At 34.4% G+C, this 19,587-nt stretch overlaps 1 protein-coding gene across 3 annotated transcripts in view; it reads right to left on the reverse strand.

The window, feature by feature from the left end:
• The window catches only part of ARFGEF2 (ARF guanine nucleotide exchange factor 2), a 47,442-nt gene that overhangs the window by 13,872 nt on the left and 13,983 nt on the right, over positions 1–19,587 (reverse strand). For 2 of the 3 annotated variants that reach the window (XM_026697510.2, XM_026697512.2), the window contains exons 6-28: positions 18,602–18,821; positions 17,194–17,265; positions 16,734–16,897; positions 15,413–15,543; positions 14,333–14,567; positions 13,980–14,079; positions 12,874–13,013; positions 12,406–12,514; positions 11,626–11,827; positions 10,193–10,304; positions 8,992–9,197; positions 8,182–8,266; positions 7,921–8,092; positions 6,437–6,588; positions 5,938–6,066; positions 5,352–5,510; positions 4,162–4,309; positions 3,582–3,681; positions 2,640–2,680; positions 2,385–2,554; positions 1,243–1,394; positions 968–1,140; positions 321–481 (exon numbers count right to left, since the gene is read on the reverse strand). In XM_026697510.2, the coding sequence (XP_026553295.1) occupies positions 321–481; positions 968–1,140; positions 1,243–1,394; positions 2,385–2,554; positions 2,640–2,680; positions 3,582–3,681; positions 4,162–4,309; positions 5,352–5,510; positions 5,938–6,066; positions 6,437–6,588; positions 7,921–8,092; positions 8,182–8,266; positions 8,992–9,197; positions 10,193–10,304; positions 11,626–11,827; positions 12,406–12,514; positions 12,874–13,013; positions 13,980–14,079; positions 14,333–14,567; positions 15,413–15,543; positions 16,734–16,897; positions 17,194–17,265; positions 18,602–18,821 (3,333 nt within the window). The remainder of the gene's footprint in view (positions 1–320; positions 482–967; positions 1,141–1,242; positions 1,395–2,384; positions 2,555–2,639; positions 2,681–3,581; positions 3,682–4,161; positions 4,310–5,351; positions 5,511–5,937; positions 6,067–6,436; positions 6,589–7,920; positions 8,093–8,181; positions 8,267–8,991; positions 9,198–10,192; positions 10,305–11,625; positions 11,828–12,405; positions 12,515–12,873; positions 13,014–13,979; positions 14,080–14,332; positions 14,568–15,412; positions 15,544–16,733; positions 16,898–17,193; positions 17,266–18,601; positions 18,822–19,587) is intronic. The other variant, XM_087929015.1, reaches the window with a different exon arrangement.

Consider the following 19,587-nt stretch of genomic DNA (forward strand, 5'->3'; position numbering starts at 1 on the left):
TTTAGGATGCATTTAATTATAAATATATTTGAAATTAGGAGATATAAACCTTCTTAAATTATATTTGAAAATATATTATTCATTCACTAAAAGTATAGGTTGGTAAATCAGGATACTGGTATTCTCCAGCCAGAATGGTAAACAAATTTAAAGTTCAATAATGGCAAGCTTCAGTTTTAAAAGGAAAAACCAGTAAGTGCTGGTCCTAAAAATTGTTGGAGTTTAAAGAGGAAAGAAATAATGTGAAAAATTCTAAAAACTCTCTTGAAATATTGATTTGGAGTTTAAAAATTCAGAGAAATACAAATTAAAAGAAATACCTGTGGTCTTTCAGAAACATATTTTGCACAGTAACGAATAAGTCTAATTGCTTCCATACTGGTATCTGGAAAGGCAGCGTTGCAGGCAAACTCTGATAAACATTTGACAGCATCCTGGAATGAATCTATGGCTGCAGGAAAATGCTGTTGAAAGATAGTAGCTGTAGAAGAAAATAAAAGGAAAAACAAGCCACCATTAAAAATTATTACATTATTATTGGATATCTTGGGTAGTTGATACTCAAGGAAACCATATGAATTAGAAGGAAACATTTGATCTTCGATATAATAATAAAAAGTCAAAGACTGCAGTCAATTGCAGTATTGAAAGCTGACCAGCTATACCAAGCCTGCATATCTTACAAGTTGTAATCAATTATATTTACATGGCCCAGCAAGTAGTCAAGTAACTAATTAGTTTCATGCAAATGTAATCATTCTTGTGTCAGTGAATTTTTTTGTAGAGTAATCTAAGTCTGAAGAGAACTGGTACCCAGTCCATACTCATTTTTATATTATAAAGAGAAATGAGAAATACACGTGTAGCATAAGCAAGAAAACCGTATATTTCAAATTTTATTATTTCTACTATTTAAAGATGGTCATTATTGATTTCTTTTGAGGATGTTAGTTTTCATAACACTTACTAACTATATGTGCTGTTGTCTGGAATGCCAACTCCACAATATTCCCATCATGATCAGCTGCCGCTTGATGAAACACTGCAAAGATATTTTTCCACCCTGAGCGAATATTAGCAGCTTGAGAGTTCACCATCTGAGTAATACAGCGTATTACCATGTCCCGAATAGTTGGGGATCTAAAGGGAAAATACTACTTTATTAGAGAACTTTTTCTGCAAAGTATTAATACATATTAAATAAGCAGAAGAAAACATTTACTTTCAAAACGCATAACAGACCTGTTCTTCTTCACGATATGCTCAAATGGCCTCAAAAAGTCTTTCTGAAATCGGAAATTGGCTAACTCCCCCTTTTCAAGAAACTTCATTGACAGTTGCCTCAAAGAATCAACTGCAAAAATTGCTACATCTTCATTAGGATTGCAGCCAACCTATAAATGAGAAAAATAGAAATTCCCTTAAAGAATAATCCTAGATAGATCAGACTACTGAAATCCAATGCTTCAATCTGTTGTACCTGTCTCTGAATCTAGGAAACAGACATAATCAGAGTAAATCCAGATTTGAAGCTCTCCAAAAAGGATCATCCTAATCCTAAACTTGTATTTTTTCAGAAAATTGTTGACATAATTCTAACCAAGATACAGTACATCAAAGCTAAGTATTCAAGCCTAAGTAATCTTAAAGTATTAGTAGCTTAAGGCAAATACACATAGAATAAGCAAATAAATCTACATATAAAATATAGACAAAAATCATCAAGAAACAAAAGATTATATAAAGATTGTAATACAGAACGGTACTACAGTTAATATAATTACAGTACAGTAACTGTAATTATGGAAATATTTTTATGCCATATATACTTTTACATGCTATAAAAGTGAATTTTCCATATATTTAAAAGCTTTTAGCACATTAAATTCTTTTTCGCCCTACTTGTATTTTGCCCTCTTCATAATAATTATTCACCAACTATGAAACTTGAAATTATGAATTACATTATTGGGGTTATTGCAGAAAAGAAATACATTTTATTTAAATGCATTTTATATACAGCTTCCCATTTTAAAAAATTACAAGAAAGTTTAGAATAAAATTACAGGCAACAGATATCAAATATTTATACAAGGAATGTGTAATTTTGCCTATCTGCTACATAAAGTCTCCAGGCTGAGAGACCTGAGTCCCTACAAACCGATACCAAATTGACATTTTCTGTCATGACCCGCGTATGAGTTATGCAGGGTACACTATGATGATTCCATGTTAAGATTTTATAATGCAGATCTGTATTCCATCTGGTACAAGAACTTGCCACAAAAACTCTATAGGTCTTTAATTGAAACAAGTACATACAAATTAATTTTCATATCTAAATTGTATCAAAGTAGTTTTGCAGTGTTTAAAATTTAAAATACCTTGTTAAAATGATCTCCAATTACATGCCATATCCTGGACCACTGCAGTCTAATTCTATTCATGTTATAATAGGAGATTTCAACTATTTTTTGTAAGCTGAACATTCGGGGGTGGTGAGGGGAAGCCAACTCATCCATGGAAACCGCACACAACCATCGAACAAAATCAACTAAAAGATTAAGAAATAAGATATGTAAAATATGATAAGCTTTGAACCAGTTACTTTTCATTTCATCGGAAATTTTTCAACATACCTATAGCATTTCCATCTAGTCTAGTAGAACCAGTGAATATCCTATGAAAACCAGAGAAGCAGTATTAATCTTCAACATATAGAATATTAAGTACATAGTGCAATACTGAATTTGATACTACACTGAAGAAACAGAATTTCCATATAGTACAGGTCGTCCTCAATCTATGACCATAATTGAGCCCAAAATTTCTGTTGCTAAGTAAGACAGTTGTTAAGTAAGTTTTGCCCCATTTTATGACCTTTCTTGCCACAGTTGTTAAGTGAAGCACTGCAGTTAAGTTAGTAACATGTTAAACGAATCTAGTTTCCCCACATGACCCTGCGACACTGCAACCATTATAAATACGAGTCAGTTGCCAAGTATCTGAATTTTAATCACGTGATTATGGGGATGCTGCAACAGTCATTAGTGTGAAAAATGGTCATGTCATTTTTTTCAATGGCGTTTGAATGGTCACAAAACAAACTGTTTTAAATCTAGGACTACCTGTATTCAGATTATAGGACAACTATAACTTTAAAGTATTATATGGCATTTTATGTTGGAGAGTGGAAAGACCCAACAACAATCATGGCATTTTCTCCAATGTTAATTCTCATTTTTTGACTGAACTATAGCAATAGTACTTAGACTTATATACCGCTTTATAGTGCTTTATAGCCCTCTCAAAGAAGTTTACAGAGTCAGCATATTGCCCCCAACAATTTGGGCCCTCATTTTACCGACCTCAGAAGGATGGAAGGTTGAGTCAACCTTAAGCCTGGTGGGATTCGATCTGCCAAACTGCAGTAGAAGTAGCTTGCAAGTACTCTAACCACTGCGCCACCGAGGCTCATATAACCAATTTAAAAAGTATTTAAATTAGTATGTGAATCCTAAAATCAATGTTACATCCTACTGAACTAATTTATCACACTTCATTCAGAAGCAATACTACACCTGTCCACTGCTACCACCACACTTTGAGAACTGGTTTCTCCCACAGATTCCTGAATGCTGGCTATTTGTCTTCTATCAACACTTCCACCAACAAAGTTACCTAAAGAAACCAAAAGTAAGTTGTTATATATAAAAGATAAGTCACTATTAGGATCTATTATAAGGCTATTTCATTGTGATTCAATATCATATAGGTCAGTATTTGCAAAAATAGCAGGAAATGTTGAAAGAATTACAAAACTGGCTGACTGAGGTGACCATTTTAATATATTACATTTTATATAACATGTAAACTTGCATGTGATTCAGCAACTAAGGGGACTTTAATTCTAGAGGTTCATAGAAAGACAACATGACTAATGTTATGTGACAATGTGACTAACAATGAAAAGTGATTTATAGGGTTTGTTCAATTTCTTATTTTTATTATCATAAATAACATTAAAAAGCATTCATGCAATTAGGTTAAAATAGCTAGATCCATTAGAAATTTTTAACAAACCGAGCATTTCCTGCTGTGACAAAATGCTCTAATGGAAATAGTATAACTATAGGTATAAGAAGGGAGTCAAACTCTCACCCAGTCCAAGTCCCATGAAATCTTCTCCTCCAGATGTGAAACCTTTGAGACTCCCTTCCCTCTCACGACCAGACCCAGACAGGTAGCGTGTTTTAACTCCAGTTCCTATCAGCTGGGCTAACTCCAGCTGGCTGATGCATTTTAGAATCTATTGAAAGCAAATTCAGTATTAAATCCAGTAAGCACCAACTTTCTAAATGAGGTACTTCCAAAATTTAGGATAAACTCCATATAGGCAAAGGCTTGCCTTTTTGTTCCAATTTTCACTGAATAATAGCTCTCTCTATAAACAATATTTTAAGTGTATTATATAGTTTTAAAATTTGGCTTGATCTTTCCTGATTTTTGGTGTTATAACTTATGGTACCACTTTGTCTCTTTAAACTTTTCCCCTAGTCCTCAAAAACAGGTCAAAGCATATTTGCCCATCTATTTTATGGACATAATGATATTGCTAGCTGTGGTCAGTAATTACAAAAAATCTGAAATGTAGTCCCTTGACCAAATGACTGTTGTTGTATTGTTGTTACTATTATTAATTAAATTTGTTTGCTGCCCATCTCACTGTGAGGAAATTCTGGGCAGCTTACACCATTAAAAGCAATAAAACCATCAAAATATATATTTAAGCACAATAAGAATTCAGCTTATAATTGACAGATGGGGAGGGAGGGCAAATAATGTATTGGGGGGTGAGAGGTGGGATCTGTCAACCATCTCAAGCGTGATAGTCCCCCATTGTGCCACAAGACAACAGGGCAGAAGCAGATCTTCAGGCCCTTACAGGAGGTTGGGAGGATGAGAGCAAATCTCACCTCAGGAGGCCACATGTTCCAAAGGGTAGGAGCCATGGCAGAGAAGGCATTAACCCTAAACTTAACCCTATACCCCACAGGCTAGAATTCTACAATATGCCTCATCTGCCAACTCCTCTGTTCTAGGTTGATAAATAGCATCTTTACAGGTAGTCCTTGACTTACAGCCATAAATGAGCTCGGAATTTCAATCATAAGGCATAGCAATAATTATATCAAGCAATAATCCAATAATGCAGCTGGACCTTACTTTTTGCAGCTGTTGTTAAACAAATATGGTCATTAAGCAAATCTTTTTCCACAGTGGGAATTTTTTTGCCAGGATATAAATAATTGAAACCAGCCAAAAAAACGTTGCAAATGATGGTCATTTACCTCATGCCAGGAATTTCCCAGATAATTGCCATCAGTGTGTGCCACTGTAATAAGTGTTTTAATTGTATCTATGTTCTTCTGCTTCATTTCTGTGATGCTGGAGCTGGCAGTCAACAAGGAAAAGCGAGCAAGTGCCTGAACATAAGCATCTCGTTCAAGCTAAAATATAAAAAACAAAAGTTGAAATAAGCCATTGTAATAAAAAAAATCCTCAAAAGAGAGGATATGGGCTATCAAAATTATATAAGGCTAGCTAAAGCATGGAAGCTTGATATGCAGATGTGAATGGGAGAATATGAAACATAGGAATAAGTATTTGAATTGAGAGAATTAAAGAGGAAAGTGCCATAAATCATATCCAGTGACAGGTAACAGTTCTACAAGCCTGCAGAGATGAGTTATTCTCCCCTCTGAGAAGTCAAGGACTTAACTTGGGATTTTGGCATATCAGGCACATCCTCTAACTGCTAGATGTTTGGACAACTTTAGACCAAGGCTAAGAAATATTTTGATAATTTCAGAATGCTGCTATTCCGCGTTTAACATTGTATACAGTGTGTATTGTATAAGATGACAGTATACCAACCTGCATGCCAAAAATGCAGGCTATTCGGATAGCACATCGTATTCCTTCTAAGCACAATGAGGCCACTTCAGTGTCATCACAGTTCTGAAGACCAACACTATAAGCAGCAAGTAATGGAGTCCATACAAGCTAACATTGGAGAGGCAGAAAAAAAGAAATAGCTTTAAATTTATTATCATCTAAATGCATCATGCACCAAAAAGCAATCTAGTATAAAGACAAAAGTGACTCCTTCTCCTAACATTAACATTAAATCAGGATATTAAAATACATTTTGAATTTTTTTAAAAAACGTTGTCTATAGCAAAGTCTAATACATTATATCTAATACTTCATTTCCATTCCATTATTCCAGCTTGTCTTTTACATTCATGATATGTGTCACTGCATATTCTAAATATGCCATTTATTAAAGACACTTTGCAGATATAATTTCAGTTTTACATTTGGCATATTTGAAAACTGTATTAAATGCCTTTAAGTTTAATTGCATACTTACTTTGAACATAGGTCTGACATGATCCAGATGGGTTGCACTAGTAAAGGGTGCCTTTGCATGGCTTACTGCCTCCATGAGGGCTTTAGCAGTCTTTGCCATTTGTTCCATTTCTAGATTGTATAACAACCGTCGCTGCTTCTCACTGGCTACACCTGGAAAATATCATTACCCAAATGTGTTTTTCAACACACACACAAACACATCTCTAAACAAGGCAGCATATAGACTTTAAGAAAAGATATACTTTCTATATTCCCAAAGAAACCCAACTTAGAATACAGGTAGTCCTTGACTTTCAACAGTTCGGCTAGTGACCATTTGAAGTTACAACGGCCGTGAAAATAGTGACTTATGACCATTTTTCATACTTACAACCACAGCAGCGTCAACATGGTTGTGTGATCAAAATTCAGATGCTTGGCAACTGAGTCATATTTATGACGGTTGCAATGTCCTGGGGTCATAGGATCACCTTTGGCGACCTTCTGACAGGTCAAGTCAATGGAGAAGCCAGGTTCACTTATGAACTGTGTTACTAACTTAACAACTGCAGTGATTCACTTGACAACTTTGGCAAGAAATATTATAAAATGGGGCAACTCACTTAACAAATATCTCACCTAGAAACAGAAAGTTTGGACTCAATTTTGATCGTGTCAATCAGAATAGAGATGGAAGGGACCTTGGAGGTCTTGTAGTCCAACCTCCTGCTCAAGCATGAGATCCTATACCATTTCAGACTTTAAGTCAAGGACTACCTGTAAGCAATAAAATAACCAATAGACTCCAAAGGTAAGTTACAACCAGTAACTTATTGTTAGAAGTGATTATTTTATTACAAACAGGCCCTAAGTGCTCCTGGGAACTCCTACAATCTTTAGTATTGGCTTCCATTCTGTTATTTTATTTGAGTTGACTCATTCTAGATGTTTACTCTCTATTATCAGATACTCTGCCTGGTCAAACAGAACTGTAGCAGTAGCAACCTCCACTTTGGAATAGTCTCCTTCTCAAAACTGCCAGATAACCTGAGACTTGTGATGTGGAAGAAAACAGACCCAGGTCTAGCCATTTGCTAGAATTCATCCCTAGTCCCCTGTTTGTTCCCTTTCCTATCCTGAGGATCAACTATCCAGGCTAGAAAGGTGGCAGATAGAATGAGAGGGAAGCTCCAAGCTGACTCCCAAGCAATCAAGTAAAAGAAGAGGCTACTGTTGCATGCCATGGACAGGTTAGATTCAAGTTAGATTCAAATCATAAATGTATGATTTTAAATATTGTAAACATTCTTCATCCAAGAAGTTTTAGTAGATATTTGTTTTACATTGCCAGTTTAAGAGACAACAGTGGCTACAAATTATATTTGCCCAGTGTAACAAGTGAAGATTCGGCTAATGCTGTACTCACAACAATTTAATTGCTTAATCCACACAGTAATGGCATACTAAGAAAAGTCAAGTATTTTTTTAGAGGAAAAAGCATACTTGGTTTAGTAGATTTGGTTGTGATTGCATATTCTTTTGTGTCCTTCATTGCAATTTTCTTTCCTTCTATTTCCTCATAGATTGTAGACAGATATTCTTCTGGAAGATCTTTGCTGTCATTGATCCCACGGTTCATTTTAATGTATTGTTCTTTTGTCATCTTATTCTTTACCTGTTGAATTCAAACATCAGTAAAGAAGATTTTAAATTCCTAGAAACTCAGCCGTACCCGTCTGGCAAAATCTTTCCTTACATGTTTACCTGTGGGCTATGCAGGTCTGTTGTCAGCATTATAATAGAATACGCTAAAACATAAGCAGTATCAGCACTGGCAAAGAGAGTTTGGCTGGAAAGAAAAGGAAAAAAAAGCAGGATTTAAGAATATTACAGCTCTGTCTCTTGTTACTCCCTTCATATATACAAAATGATTCTTATTGAAAACACTCATTTAAAGAATGTCATTCGTACAGAAAAGTATGCATCATTTATTCATCTGTAACTGGAGGTTTTTCCAGGTTTTCTACCAATTTCAGAACAGAAAACAGGAACTTGACAATTCTCTTAGCAATTCACTCAATTACCACAAAATATAAACAGAAAACCTCTAGAAAAAAATCATTTTCTATAATTTTGCTGGCATTCTAAATATTTCTGCTTTAAACATGTATCTAACTGAAAAAATGTAGTCACAAATTTATTTTAAACAGGTAAAACAAATTCTAACTTGAAACCTCCAGATGTCTTGAGAGTATATTACCCAAGTTGGCTAGACTTTTGAGAATTGCCATTCCCTCCATATCTGGAGAATGCCAGGTTAAGGGTAGCTGACAAATAATTATTTTTTTAAAAAGAAATATTAGCATATTTGCCACAGCTAATCATCTCCTCAGTGTTCTTTTAATGGAGGCTTTTTTAAAAAAAATGCAGTCACTTGCATTATAACATTCACTATGTATTAGATTTCCTGTCTTGTCATCAAACAGCTTCCATGAATAGATCTGCAACTTGTCTCCCTGATCTCTTTCAGCACTTTTAACTATTATACAGTGTACACCATGTATTTCAAGTTACCCTTGGTTGCATTCAATATATCTTGCAGCAAACTTTTCCATTAGTCTATCAATCTTCTGAGCTTCACCAGGTAACCGAAATCCTTCCAGAAATATGCGTAAAGCAGAGACAAAGTCCTTTCCACAGAAATCAAGCAGGTCTACGTAGGCATACATCACCTCTTTGTTAAATTTATTACTATCCCCCAGAAATTCTCCCACTTGACTCTAAAAGGAGAAAAACAAAACAAAACAAAGGAAGAAAGAGAATTATTAATGCTACATTTTTAAAATTTTACTTTATAATCTTAGCTGCTATGGATTATTTTTATTCCTACTGGTAGGACATATAATTAGAATACAACAGTACCATATTTGATTATTATTGGTATAAGAATCACCATTTGAAGGGCATATCATTATATGTTTTCTGTGTGGATGGGGGGTGGGGAGGGAAGATCCACATCCAAGCATTACTATTTATACTGTTAATCAACATAAACAAGAAAGGGAAAAGAATTTAGGTAAGTCTGCCACAGTATAGCCCAGTGATGTCTTCTCTCCTTTTTATTTGCATTTGCATTATGTCTAAGTAAACAGTCACACCATTTCAAATTTACTTGGCATCTGATCAAAAAAGGCTATAAAGTCATGACAAGACAACTCTAAGAGAACTTAGGTATGTGTGTATTCTTTATGTTATTTATTCAAACTTACATGGCTGCCCATCTCAGCAAGTGACTTTATGATGAACAATCTTAAAACAAATTACACACAAATTGTCAGAAAAGATACAAAAATTAAATTCATGGGACCCAAGGAAGGTATTATCATTGTTAAAACAACCAGGAGTTGGGACCTCCCACACCCTTAGGACCACAGGTCCTGAAACAGAGTCAGGTCTTAAGTAGCCCTAAGTCAAGGCCAGTATCAGATGTGGAGAGAATCAGAGAAATTTTATCTGTCAGATGCTCAGCATATTCCTCACAATGACTCTGTAAGTAAATGCCAGAGTAACAACTCCAAAGAGGGTTGGGGTGACCTTGTTGCCAAACTGGACATCAATGTTCTTAGGCTCCGGTAAGAGGAAGCATCTAAATATAACTAGTAAATATTTAGATTCCCTGATACCATGAAAAACAAAAACATGTGAGAATCACATAAAGGTGTAAGATGCAATTTGAAGAAATCAAAGGTTTTGTTATTGTAAGATTTAGCCTTACAAAACACAGGCGCTCTTCTTGATGCAAAAACTGTGCTATGTCTTCTGCTGCTTCTCCAAGCATTCCCTGCTCTTGCAAATATTGTAGTCCTCTCTTGGATTTCTTGTTAAATCTATTTGATGGAGGTAAGACAGAGAAGGCAGAGGAAAAAGTGTGAACTGTGAGTCTTGTACTCTTGGTGCAGGGATGGCTTCATGAAACAAGCTTAACGGAAGTAGAGAAGTCACGTGCAACATATTTAATTTATTTTTTGTGCCTTTATGGACATATCATGGGAATCCAGACTAACGTAGCTGAGGTTATGACTCTCTGTGTTGAGTGAACTTAGAAAATGAGTTATGTTTATTACAATACCCATCTTAAAGTGGCATAGACTCTTTAACTCTAAAAAGGTTACACAAACTGCACAAATATTATTAAAATATTTCCTCACATCATTTTTGTCCCTGATTGATCCCTTTTCAGAATGCACTGTATAATTAAAAATACTGCAGAAAATCTCTTTCAAACTAATTATTGGGAACTTTATTTACACATTTACAGAGTTTTCTTGGCAGCAAAACAGAGGAAGTTTGTTTTTCCAAGTCTAGCCTAGAGCCCTAATATTCCAGGGAGGCCTCTCATCCAAGTACCAACTAGGTATAACCCTACCTAACCCTACCTTCCAAACCCCAAAAAGGTTAATCAGATGCTGCCACCTATGTTGCACAGTACACTACATCTAAATATCAATGTTGAAGTCTTAATTTATGTACAAAAATATAGAAATCTGGATACAAACAATTAACAGCATGGGATAGAATAACACAAGATGAGACACTGGAAAACAACCGAATGAGAACATCAAAAGAATTCAGTAATGTTGCCTCATATAAGCAAAAGTGTCTTGTTCCTCGTACAAGATATCCTTGATCAAAGACATTTTGTTGTATGATTTTATGGAATAATTTCTTTGTGCAAAGAGCAGAAATTAGTTAAAAAATAGAAGGAGGAAAGGACTACAGACTTTAACATGCTGTTCATTCAATGGCATTCAGTACAGTATATTCAAAGTAACAATATGTAATTTAAAGAAAACATAAGTATATTTCCCATTTATAATAATTTACAAACTTACATGCACTAAAACAACTATATTAATGAAATATTTCTTCAAAATGAATATTCAGAGTTTACGATTTGGCCTTTGTTAATTTTGCATTCCAGTGCTTCTTCTAACTAATAAATAATTGATTTTATGAATGTAAATAAAGGGCAGTCAGTAAAATGAATTTGCTAGCTGAGACCATCTAAAGTGCACTTGGTTTTTTTCATTCTAGCTTTCTTGATACTACCTTCATTTTCTTACACAGAAAATAAAACAACAGCTAATAAAAATGTACCTATCAGGAAAAGACTGATTGGAAACCACTCCAGCATTAACTTCAACTCACAGTTCAATCCCATGTTCAATTATCTCCTTCTGTTGCTTTATGACCTCAAATTGCTCTGGATCATCAACAATAGCAGACTGGATTCCAACACTCCCAATTCCTGAGGATACTGTTGAATCTAAAGAGCTTGCACTGCTTCTCCGTCCCCCAATATCCAAACATCTTCCTTCCCCTATTTCTTGGTCTGAAGGTTTATCCGGACCTGCACATAAAAAAAAACCATACTCAAAACCTACAAACAACTGAGAGAAATGTATTTAGACCACTGCACAAACTTCAATCAGAACTATAAAAATCAAGATGTAAGTCTACTGGTATTCCCAATCTCCAAATGTCCCAATAGTCCACAGAACTAATAGTTCAAGATGAGGTGAACTGGCCTTTCATATGTGGGAACTCCAGGAGAAAAATACTTGTTTGTCATTATAAATGTTCTTATGTTTGTTTGAATTTATGAACCACCCATCTTACCACAGGGTAACTCTGTTATAGTTTCCAACTCAGAAATTCAAAAAGTTGCTGATTAATTGAAACCAGAATCCTGCTATCTCATGAAAGTACATTTTGGCTTTCTCTACAACATTGACCCCCAAATATGTTGAATTTCAATTCCTATAATGTTTCTCAATATTTCTCACAAAACAGAGAAAAACTGACATATCTTACTTCTACCTCCATCATGCCATAGAAAATTCTAGTTTTGTGAAGCCCTAAGATTAAGAAACCAGACTTAATTAATAAATGGAAAGCAAGAACAATATATGTTTTTGGATTTCTTACCAAGACTCGCCTGATGATTTGGATTTACATATAGATCTTTGCTCCATTCAACCATGCACTTTAAAACAGAGACCAAACATTCAAGACCTTTCTTCCTTAGACTTAGTTCCTGTATGCAAAAGAGTGAGGAACAATCAACTATACTGAAAATAGTCATTAGCTTTATTTTAAAGGAAGAGCAGTGCAGATTCACCAAAAATACCATGAATTGGTGCAAAATAAACTCAATCGTGATTTAAGAGTGCTATCTCTTCTACCACTATCAGTTACTCAAGTCTGGATCTGTCTCCAAGGTAAATATGCTCCTAAACTCTATGATACATAAGTTAATAGAATAACTGGGATATACTAAAGCAAAGAAGCAAAATATAAACATATATTAATATTAAACCACTATGCATATTTATTTAGGAGGAAGTGTTACTGATTGTGGTGAATAATTTCAGAATTTAAAAAAAAAGATCCTACCTGCAGGGGTGTCATGCCTAACTCATGTCCACTACGTCCTTGTGCAATTTTAGATAAATCATTTACAAGCCGTTCAAAGATATTAGCAGCATTCAAGTCACAGTCATAGTTAACGTATATGTCCACTACACACTGGGCATCTAAAACGGAAATATAGTTTATGAAATTCAATTGACTGGCAGTGATTTATAGCAAGGCTGTCAAACTTGCGGCCCGCAGGCCATATGTGTCACACGCTGGCCATGCCCACCCCCAGTTTAGCAAGGGGAAAAAAGTCACAATTACATCACCAGATGACGTGACAAGGCAAGTTTGACACCCCTGATTTAGAGAGACAATACAATATCACAAGGCATTTTCCATTGCAATCAAGAAAATATATTGAAGAAAAGGAGAGCTGGTTGTTTGCATTATGATATCAGGATTGGAATGTTTCCTAACTTTAAAAAAGTCCTGGAAGTTTTCAAAAGGGAGGAAATGTTTCATGCAAATCCAGATACTTCATTTTGTTCCCTTGTTTGTCCTTCATATTCAAAGCACCTTTAGTAAGACTGTTTCTAAATGGTAATTTGGATATGGTGCTATTTAGCCATGTGTGAAGGCTGATTTCAATACGTAAGTAAAACCCCTGAACGGATGTCAAGATAGACTTAAACATGCACCAGAAAATAGGATGCGAGAAACATAGCAAAGAGGGCTGGTCTGAAATTTTCAGTTTATTTTAAAGGAAGAAATTTTAGTTTAAGGTTTTTTTTTTCTGCTGACTTTTTCATTTTCCTAGTAAAATTTGCCAATGGGATGTAGGAGGAGTTAACCTTCAGAGATCACAAACATTGGACTGGATGGTTATCTGTAATCTGCCTATCCTTATCAGGAGATTAAATGGTGCAAATATATTCATTTCAGCAAAACCCCATATATCAGCTACCTTTGTTTCTTCATACAACTATTTATAGGAAAAACTTAGACACAAACACCAGGATAAGATTACAAGAAATTCTGGGGGAAAAAACCTCCCTATATGTCTACATTTAGATGCATATATTCCTTTATATTTTTTTTAAGAAAGCAGAAAGGGAAGGCTTATTAAGACATTAGCAAATTACCTGCAGAAATCCTAGTCAGAGTCTGAATAACCATCCATTTGTGCTCAAAAGAGCTGGAAGAAGTTTCTAAAATGTTCAGGAAGATCTCTTTGAAAAACACCTGTTGAACACACATGTAAAAAGCAGCAAAATATTTGTAGTACAAACATAATTCCAAATGCATAGTTATGTTCTTTCTTTGTGAAACTCACAGTTGCAGAAAAATTGCTGAAATTATACACATACATTTTGAAACATATTACATCCATCCGAGAGATAAACCATATACAGAACCAGTCATGTTTAGAACAAAGTTAACCAAAGAGAATATAAATCCCTTAATGTAAAGAGAAAAAAAACCAAAACCTCCTTACCTCAATTTGCATTTTTAAATGTATCTTAAAATTTGAAAGAAGGGTGAGGAAGATTGCAAGAGAGAGCTCAAACACATCAGGAACAGAAGACACTCCATTTTTAGACAATGCTACACAGAGGTATTGCTTGATCGCATTTATAAACATTTCGTGTGTCCTGAAGACTGGACCAGCATTTTGCAAAACGGAAAGCAGCAGCTGAAGTGATACTATTTTAGAGCGCAATTCATGAGATCTTAAACAGAAGAAAAGAAAATAACATTCTCTTTTTTGCTAAGACATTTGTGGAATGTTACTCTGAAATATGACTCTTTATTCTGAAATCTCAAAATCTTTGATCATGTACCCACTTTTGTGAATATTTAAAATGGATAGATTCTTCACCATAGATATCAAGATAAATGACATCAAACTCTTCTTTTCTTTTATGACATGCCATTGAGAACAGCATTGCAGCATTGGATGGTTGCAATGAGCAAATATTATTTTATTAAAGGCACTAAAAAGTACAAGATCCATTTCGGTTTTAACTAGATTAAGAAATAAAGCAATTTATTTTGTAAAAATAATCTTACTGTGCCTTTTCATGTATTTTGCTACTTCTATTATTGTCTTTTCTTCTTTGTGCACACATACATCTTCTATTCTAGCAGCAATACTAATAACTCAACAACTAATCCACATATTATTTTCTTTTCTGACACTTGAGAATAAAACACATAAGTCTATAGATCCAAAAGCATCTGTTTGGCCCACTGGCATTTACAAGAACCTAAACTCTTGGCTTGACCCTTAAGGATCATTTTAGAAAAGCAAGGTGTGCAAGGTGTTCATATCTGTGGATGATTATAGAGTATATACAATTTAGTACTACATGTCATTGGGAAAACAGGGGATTCAGTCAGAAAGTAAATTAAATTATTAAGAGAATGTTTCTTGTTTTTATTAAAATACTTTAGGATTTCTACATAAGCAGTTATGAATATGTAAAATCAAATTGTAAGTGATTATTTTTGTTCTCTGATATCTGTATTAGCATATGGAGAGGATACAAATCAGAAATTTTCTTTTAGTTTTTACTTGGGATCTGGAGGCCCATCACCAAGTGGTTTCATTGAAAGTTTGCACAATGACCGGAATACAAGAAAGGCATCTTTCTGAAGGATATGGGAGAACTTGGCAGCCGTCTGAGGCCCAGGGACATCAGTTTCCTAAACATCAAAGCCACAGAAAAATTAGTTAGGATGGCTAAAGTTGGCAGATGTTTGACTCTTTAGTGATGATTATACTTTAACATTAAAAGGCAGAATAACTTTTTTGAGACTGAATCTTAAGCAAGAATGAACTTGTAACGCTGTGTGTATGTGTGTGTGTGTCCTCAGATTTGTGCAGCTTGAATAACGGCTCATTTCCCATTTTTTTTCAACAAAATACCAGTAAAAACCCAGGCTCTCAATCTGATGAAGCATTCAAGTGGACAGGTATTGATTAAATTTGAATCATTTGAGCCTACGATACATTTTAGTCAGATTCTAAATAAAGATGACATAAAAGATATTATTTTTACTACTGTTGAATCTAACATTCATTTACTATTAAGAAATTACCTTAACATGTAAGCTCAACGAAGCTGTTCATAATTTTTCTCTCAGTTCTCAAACCCTTTCTTAATGCCAACTACAATAGTTATATTCATATCATTTCAACTCCTATTGAACTTTTTTGTAACAGTTTTTGTTATGGTTTTCTAATATTATAATTTTCTATTAAAAGTGTGAAATTCTTTAAGGTTAAGATCCAAGCACCTTAATTAAAATATGTATTATATCTAACCAGTTGTGGTGGGTTAAAGATGCTTTATAAAGAAGCAGCACATTCATGTATGCTTACCTACGACACAGCCATATGTACTACATTTATCATTACAGTAACTAATTCATTATATTATAAGAATATAGGAAATCTTATGCAATACTATCTTAGCAAAACAAAGTACAACTAATTTTTCTGGATATGTTAATAAATTATAACTGCAGCTAATTAATAGATGGAGCAAAACCAGGCAAAACCTCTGACTTCTAGTCCGGCCTTATGCATGAAAACCAGTGGATGACTTTGGGCCAGTCACTCACTCACAGCCCAACCCAGAGTTGTTGTGGGAAAACAGGAGGAGGAAAGAGTATTAGGAATATGTGCCAGCTTGAGTTGCTTATAAAACTAATTAAGGTGGAATTTTTTTAAAAAACTAAAAGCTTTGACATAAAGTACAATTTAACTGCAGAACAGTTAGGCTAATATTTCAAAATAAAGTTTAAATTTTGTTATAATTTGCTCCAAATTCATAGTTCAGCAAAAGTTAAGGAGTTTTACATTCAAATTATTATATGATTAAGACCCCTACCAGATTATCTGTGGAGGAGACAGACTGTCTATCATCTGAAATTCCATTTGCTTGCTGATTTTCATGACTGCCACCTGGAGAGGCAAGAACTGCAGTTCCCAGCTCAGACAAAATCCTACTGGATTCAGGCAGACTTTGCTTTAGAAGTTCTTCGTCTAAAGAGGCTGAAGAATTATGTTTGCCATAGTTACATACCAAACATTTTGTAAAGAATTTAATTCAGAGAGTCAATAGAAAATACCAAGAGAATAGAAATTTGCTAAACTATTGAGACAGTTTTCCTCTAATGACATAGGAGTTGTTAGAAGCCGACACAGAATCTTTTATTTGAAAAGGCAATTAGTTTTGGTTTTAACTTATTCTCATCAAGAGTGTTGTCCTAAAGAAGGAAATTAAGAATGAGGATGTTCTTTTTAAAAAGGCAGGAAGAAAGAGAGAGACCTAGCCAAATAACGTTTACCTCTAACCGCTGAAGTGACCACATCCTCCAAGATTTCTTTAACAATTTCTTTGCCTCCATCAGTTTCTTCTTCTGATAAAATATATATTAAGAAGTTATTTGGAAAAAAAAGTTGAAATTGATCATCTCTTTTTAAAAAAGCACCACTCCTTGTAAGGTTTTGTAAATCCATAAAGCCTGACCATTCATATCCAATTTGCACAGACTAATAAATTTCCTCAATGTGGCAATTAGCCTTCTCCGACAGCCGCAACGACCAGCTTGGACAGCTGTTGCACTACTCATGAAATAAGGCTCTCCACAGAAGGTGATTACAATTATCAGAAGCTTCCTGGAGATTTCTCAATGTGCATGTTTATAAAGTGCATGTATACCCTCTTCAAAAGCAAATTGGATGCTATACAGTTTTAGAATATCACAATGTCACATAATTGTAACATACATGGTACCCTGAACTGCATTTCGTGCTCAGTGCTGAGATATTGAAAATCTGAGAATCAATAGCTGTGTTGAGATAAAGCCCACCTGAAAAATTACTGATAATCATGTAGTTTATGCCTTATAAACAGAACAATAGTAAAACAGAAATGATGAAATCCTAATGTTAACATACTTCATTTTAATATACTGATATGATTGTTGCTTACAGACACCCATTTTTTAATACTTTGTGTATTGGGAGTTTTTAAAATGGGCGATGGAATGTTAAAATGAATTCATTAAAATGTTCAAGTATACTCTCTTAAGAAAGAGATATAAATCAAAATTGCCATTCTGGATTAACCATTTTACTTTACTTGATTACATTTGAATAATTATCCAAAATTATGATTTATGCAGTTGTATCAGTGCCATGGCATTACATTTCTTTTTTTTATTTCCCCCCCTTCCCAAATCATGTTCTGGCTTGGATGCAACAGTTCTGATTTGTATTAAGCTACAATTTCCCCATTACAGCTAAATTAAGGTACTTTGACTTAGCTTTATAAAATATATCAGACCAAAAAAACCAATCCCATATAGATCTAAAATTACTTTTATTAAAACAGTTACAGTAACAGAATCTTGCAAATATGAATGTGCTTCCTGAGGGGTGTGTGTATGGCAATCTTGGTCTTTTACTCAAATTAATTTCTTGGAATGGATTCAAGCCATACTTGCCTAATCATTGCCTTAGTAGCGGCTCTTCATTTCAAGGCCATCCTCAGATACTAGATACTTTGCGTGGTTTGTTGACTAAGCCAGTCTCATAATTTAATTGTTTAGTTGTAAAGGAGAACGTTGCAAAATTCAAACCATAACCACGATAATGAAGTTAGTACATGATAGGCAAAGTGAATGGAATTCAGTTCTGGCACTGAATCAGTTTCATAAAGCTTTAAGCCACATATATTTAAGTTTTATTTACCAAATACCGCAGAAGGGGAATCATCCTGTGTTTTGTCATCTCCATTTTCTTTTTTTTCAGGCTCTCCATTAGTCAAGTCTGCTTTTACAGGAGTTGAGTGTTTGCTTTCTTGTTGACTGTATTTCAGTCGGCCAAATTTAGGAGACCCTGACATGGTATGAATCATAGGAGATTGGCATTTTTGTTGATTTGATTTTTCTAGTTCTCTCGTCTCTTGTATCTTAAAAAAAATGAAAGTATTTCCACAACATACATCAAAATATGTTACAAAAAATATTTAACAGAAAGAAATGTTAGCTACATACTTCAAAGTGGTTCCAAACATTTCTGTCTTCCCATATATTTAAATGCCTTGTTTAATGTTCCAGGACAGCAGTATGAAGTGTTTTCCAAAGTGTGTGTGTGTGTGTGTGTGTGTGTGTGTGTAAGCGAGAGAGACTCAGGGCTGGGGTTTGGTTTCATTTATTATATTTTTAGCCCAGGGTACCTGGGTATTGTATGTTTCTAATTGCTTAAAATAGCACCGAAAGTCTACGAGATTAGATAGTTAAATTTAAATAACATTTCGTCTGTAATAATTTTCTCATATAATTTTATTAAAACATTTTTAAAAATGCAAACTAATGCAAATATTTAAAAATGCAAACTATAGAAATATGCAAACTAATTTAAATATGAGATAAAAGAAGGAGAGCCAAGATAAAGTATTTTCTCAACTTCAGGAAAACCGGTTGATTTTTATTATGACCTTTAAATCTGATTTTCAATATAGAAAAAAACATGAGTTATAGTCTGCATCTTCCAGAAACATGTCAGTTAAAATAGGGACCATCTTTAGTCTTAAAGCTTTTGATATAGTGAAGGCTGAAATGGTCAAGGCAACAGTGAATATGGTTGTATCATACAGTAGATACAGAGCTAACCATTTATTTTCTTAGATATTTTGGAGCAAGGTTGGTTTCCCTTTTCTCTTTCAGCTTTGCAAA

Source organism: Pseudonaja textilis, chromosome 3 (assembly GCF_049901715.1).
Source record: "Pseudonaja textilis isolate UNSWEBS1 chromosome 3, rPseTex1.2, whole genome shotgun sequence".
In the NCBI taxonomy this organism is placed as follows: Eukaryota; Metazoa; Chordata; class Lepidosauria; order Squamata; family Elapidae; genus Pseudonaja; species Pseudonaja textilis.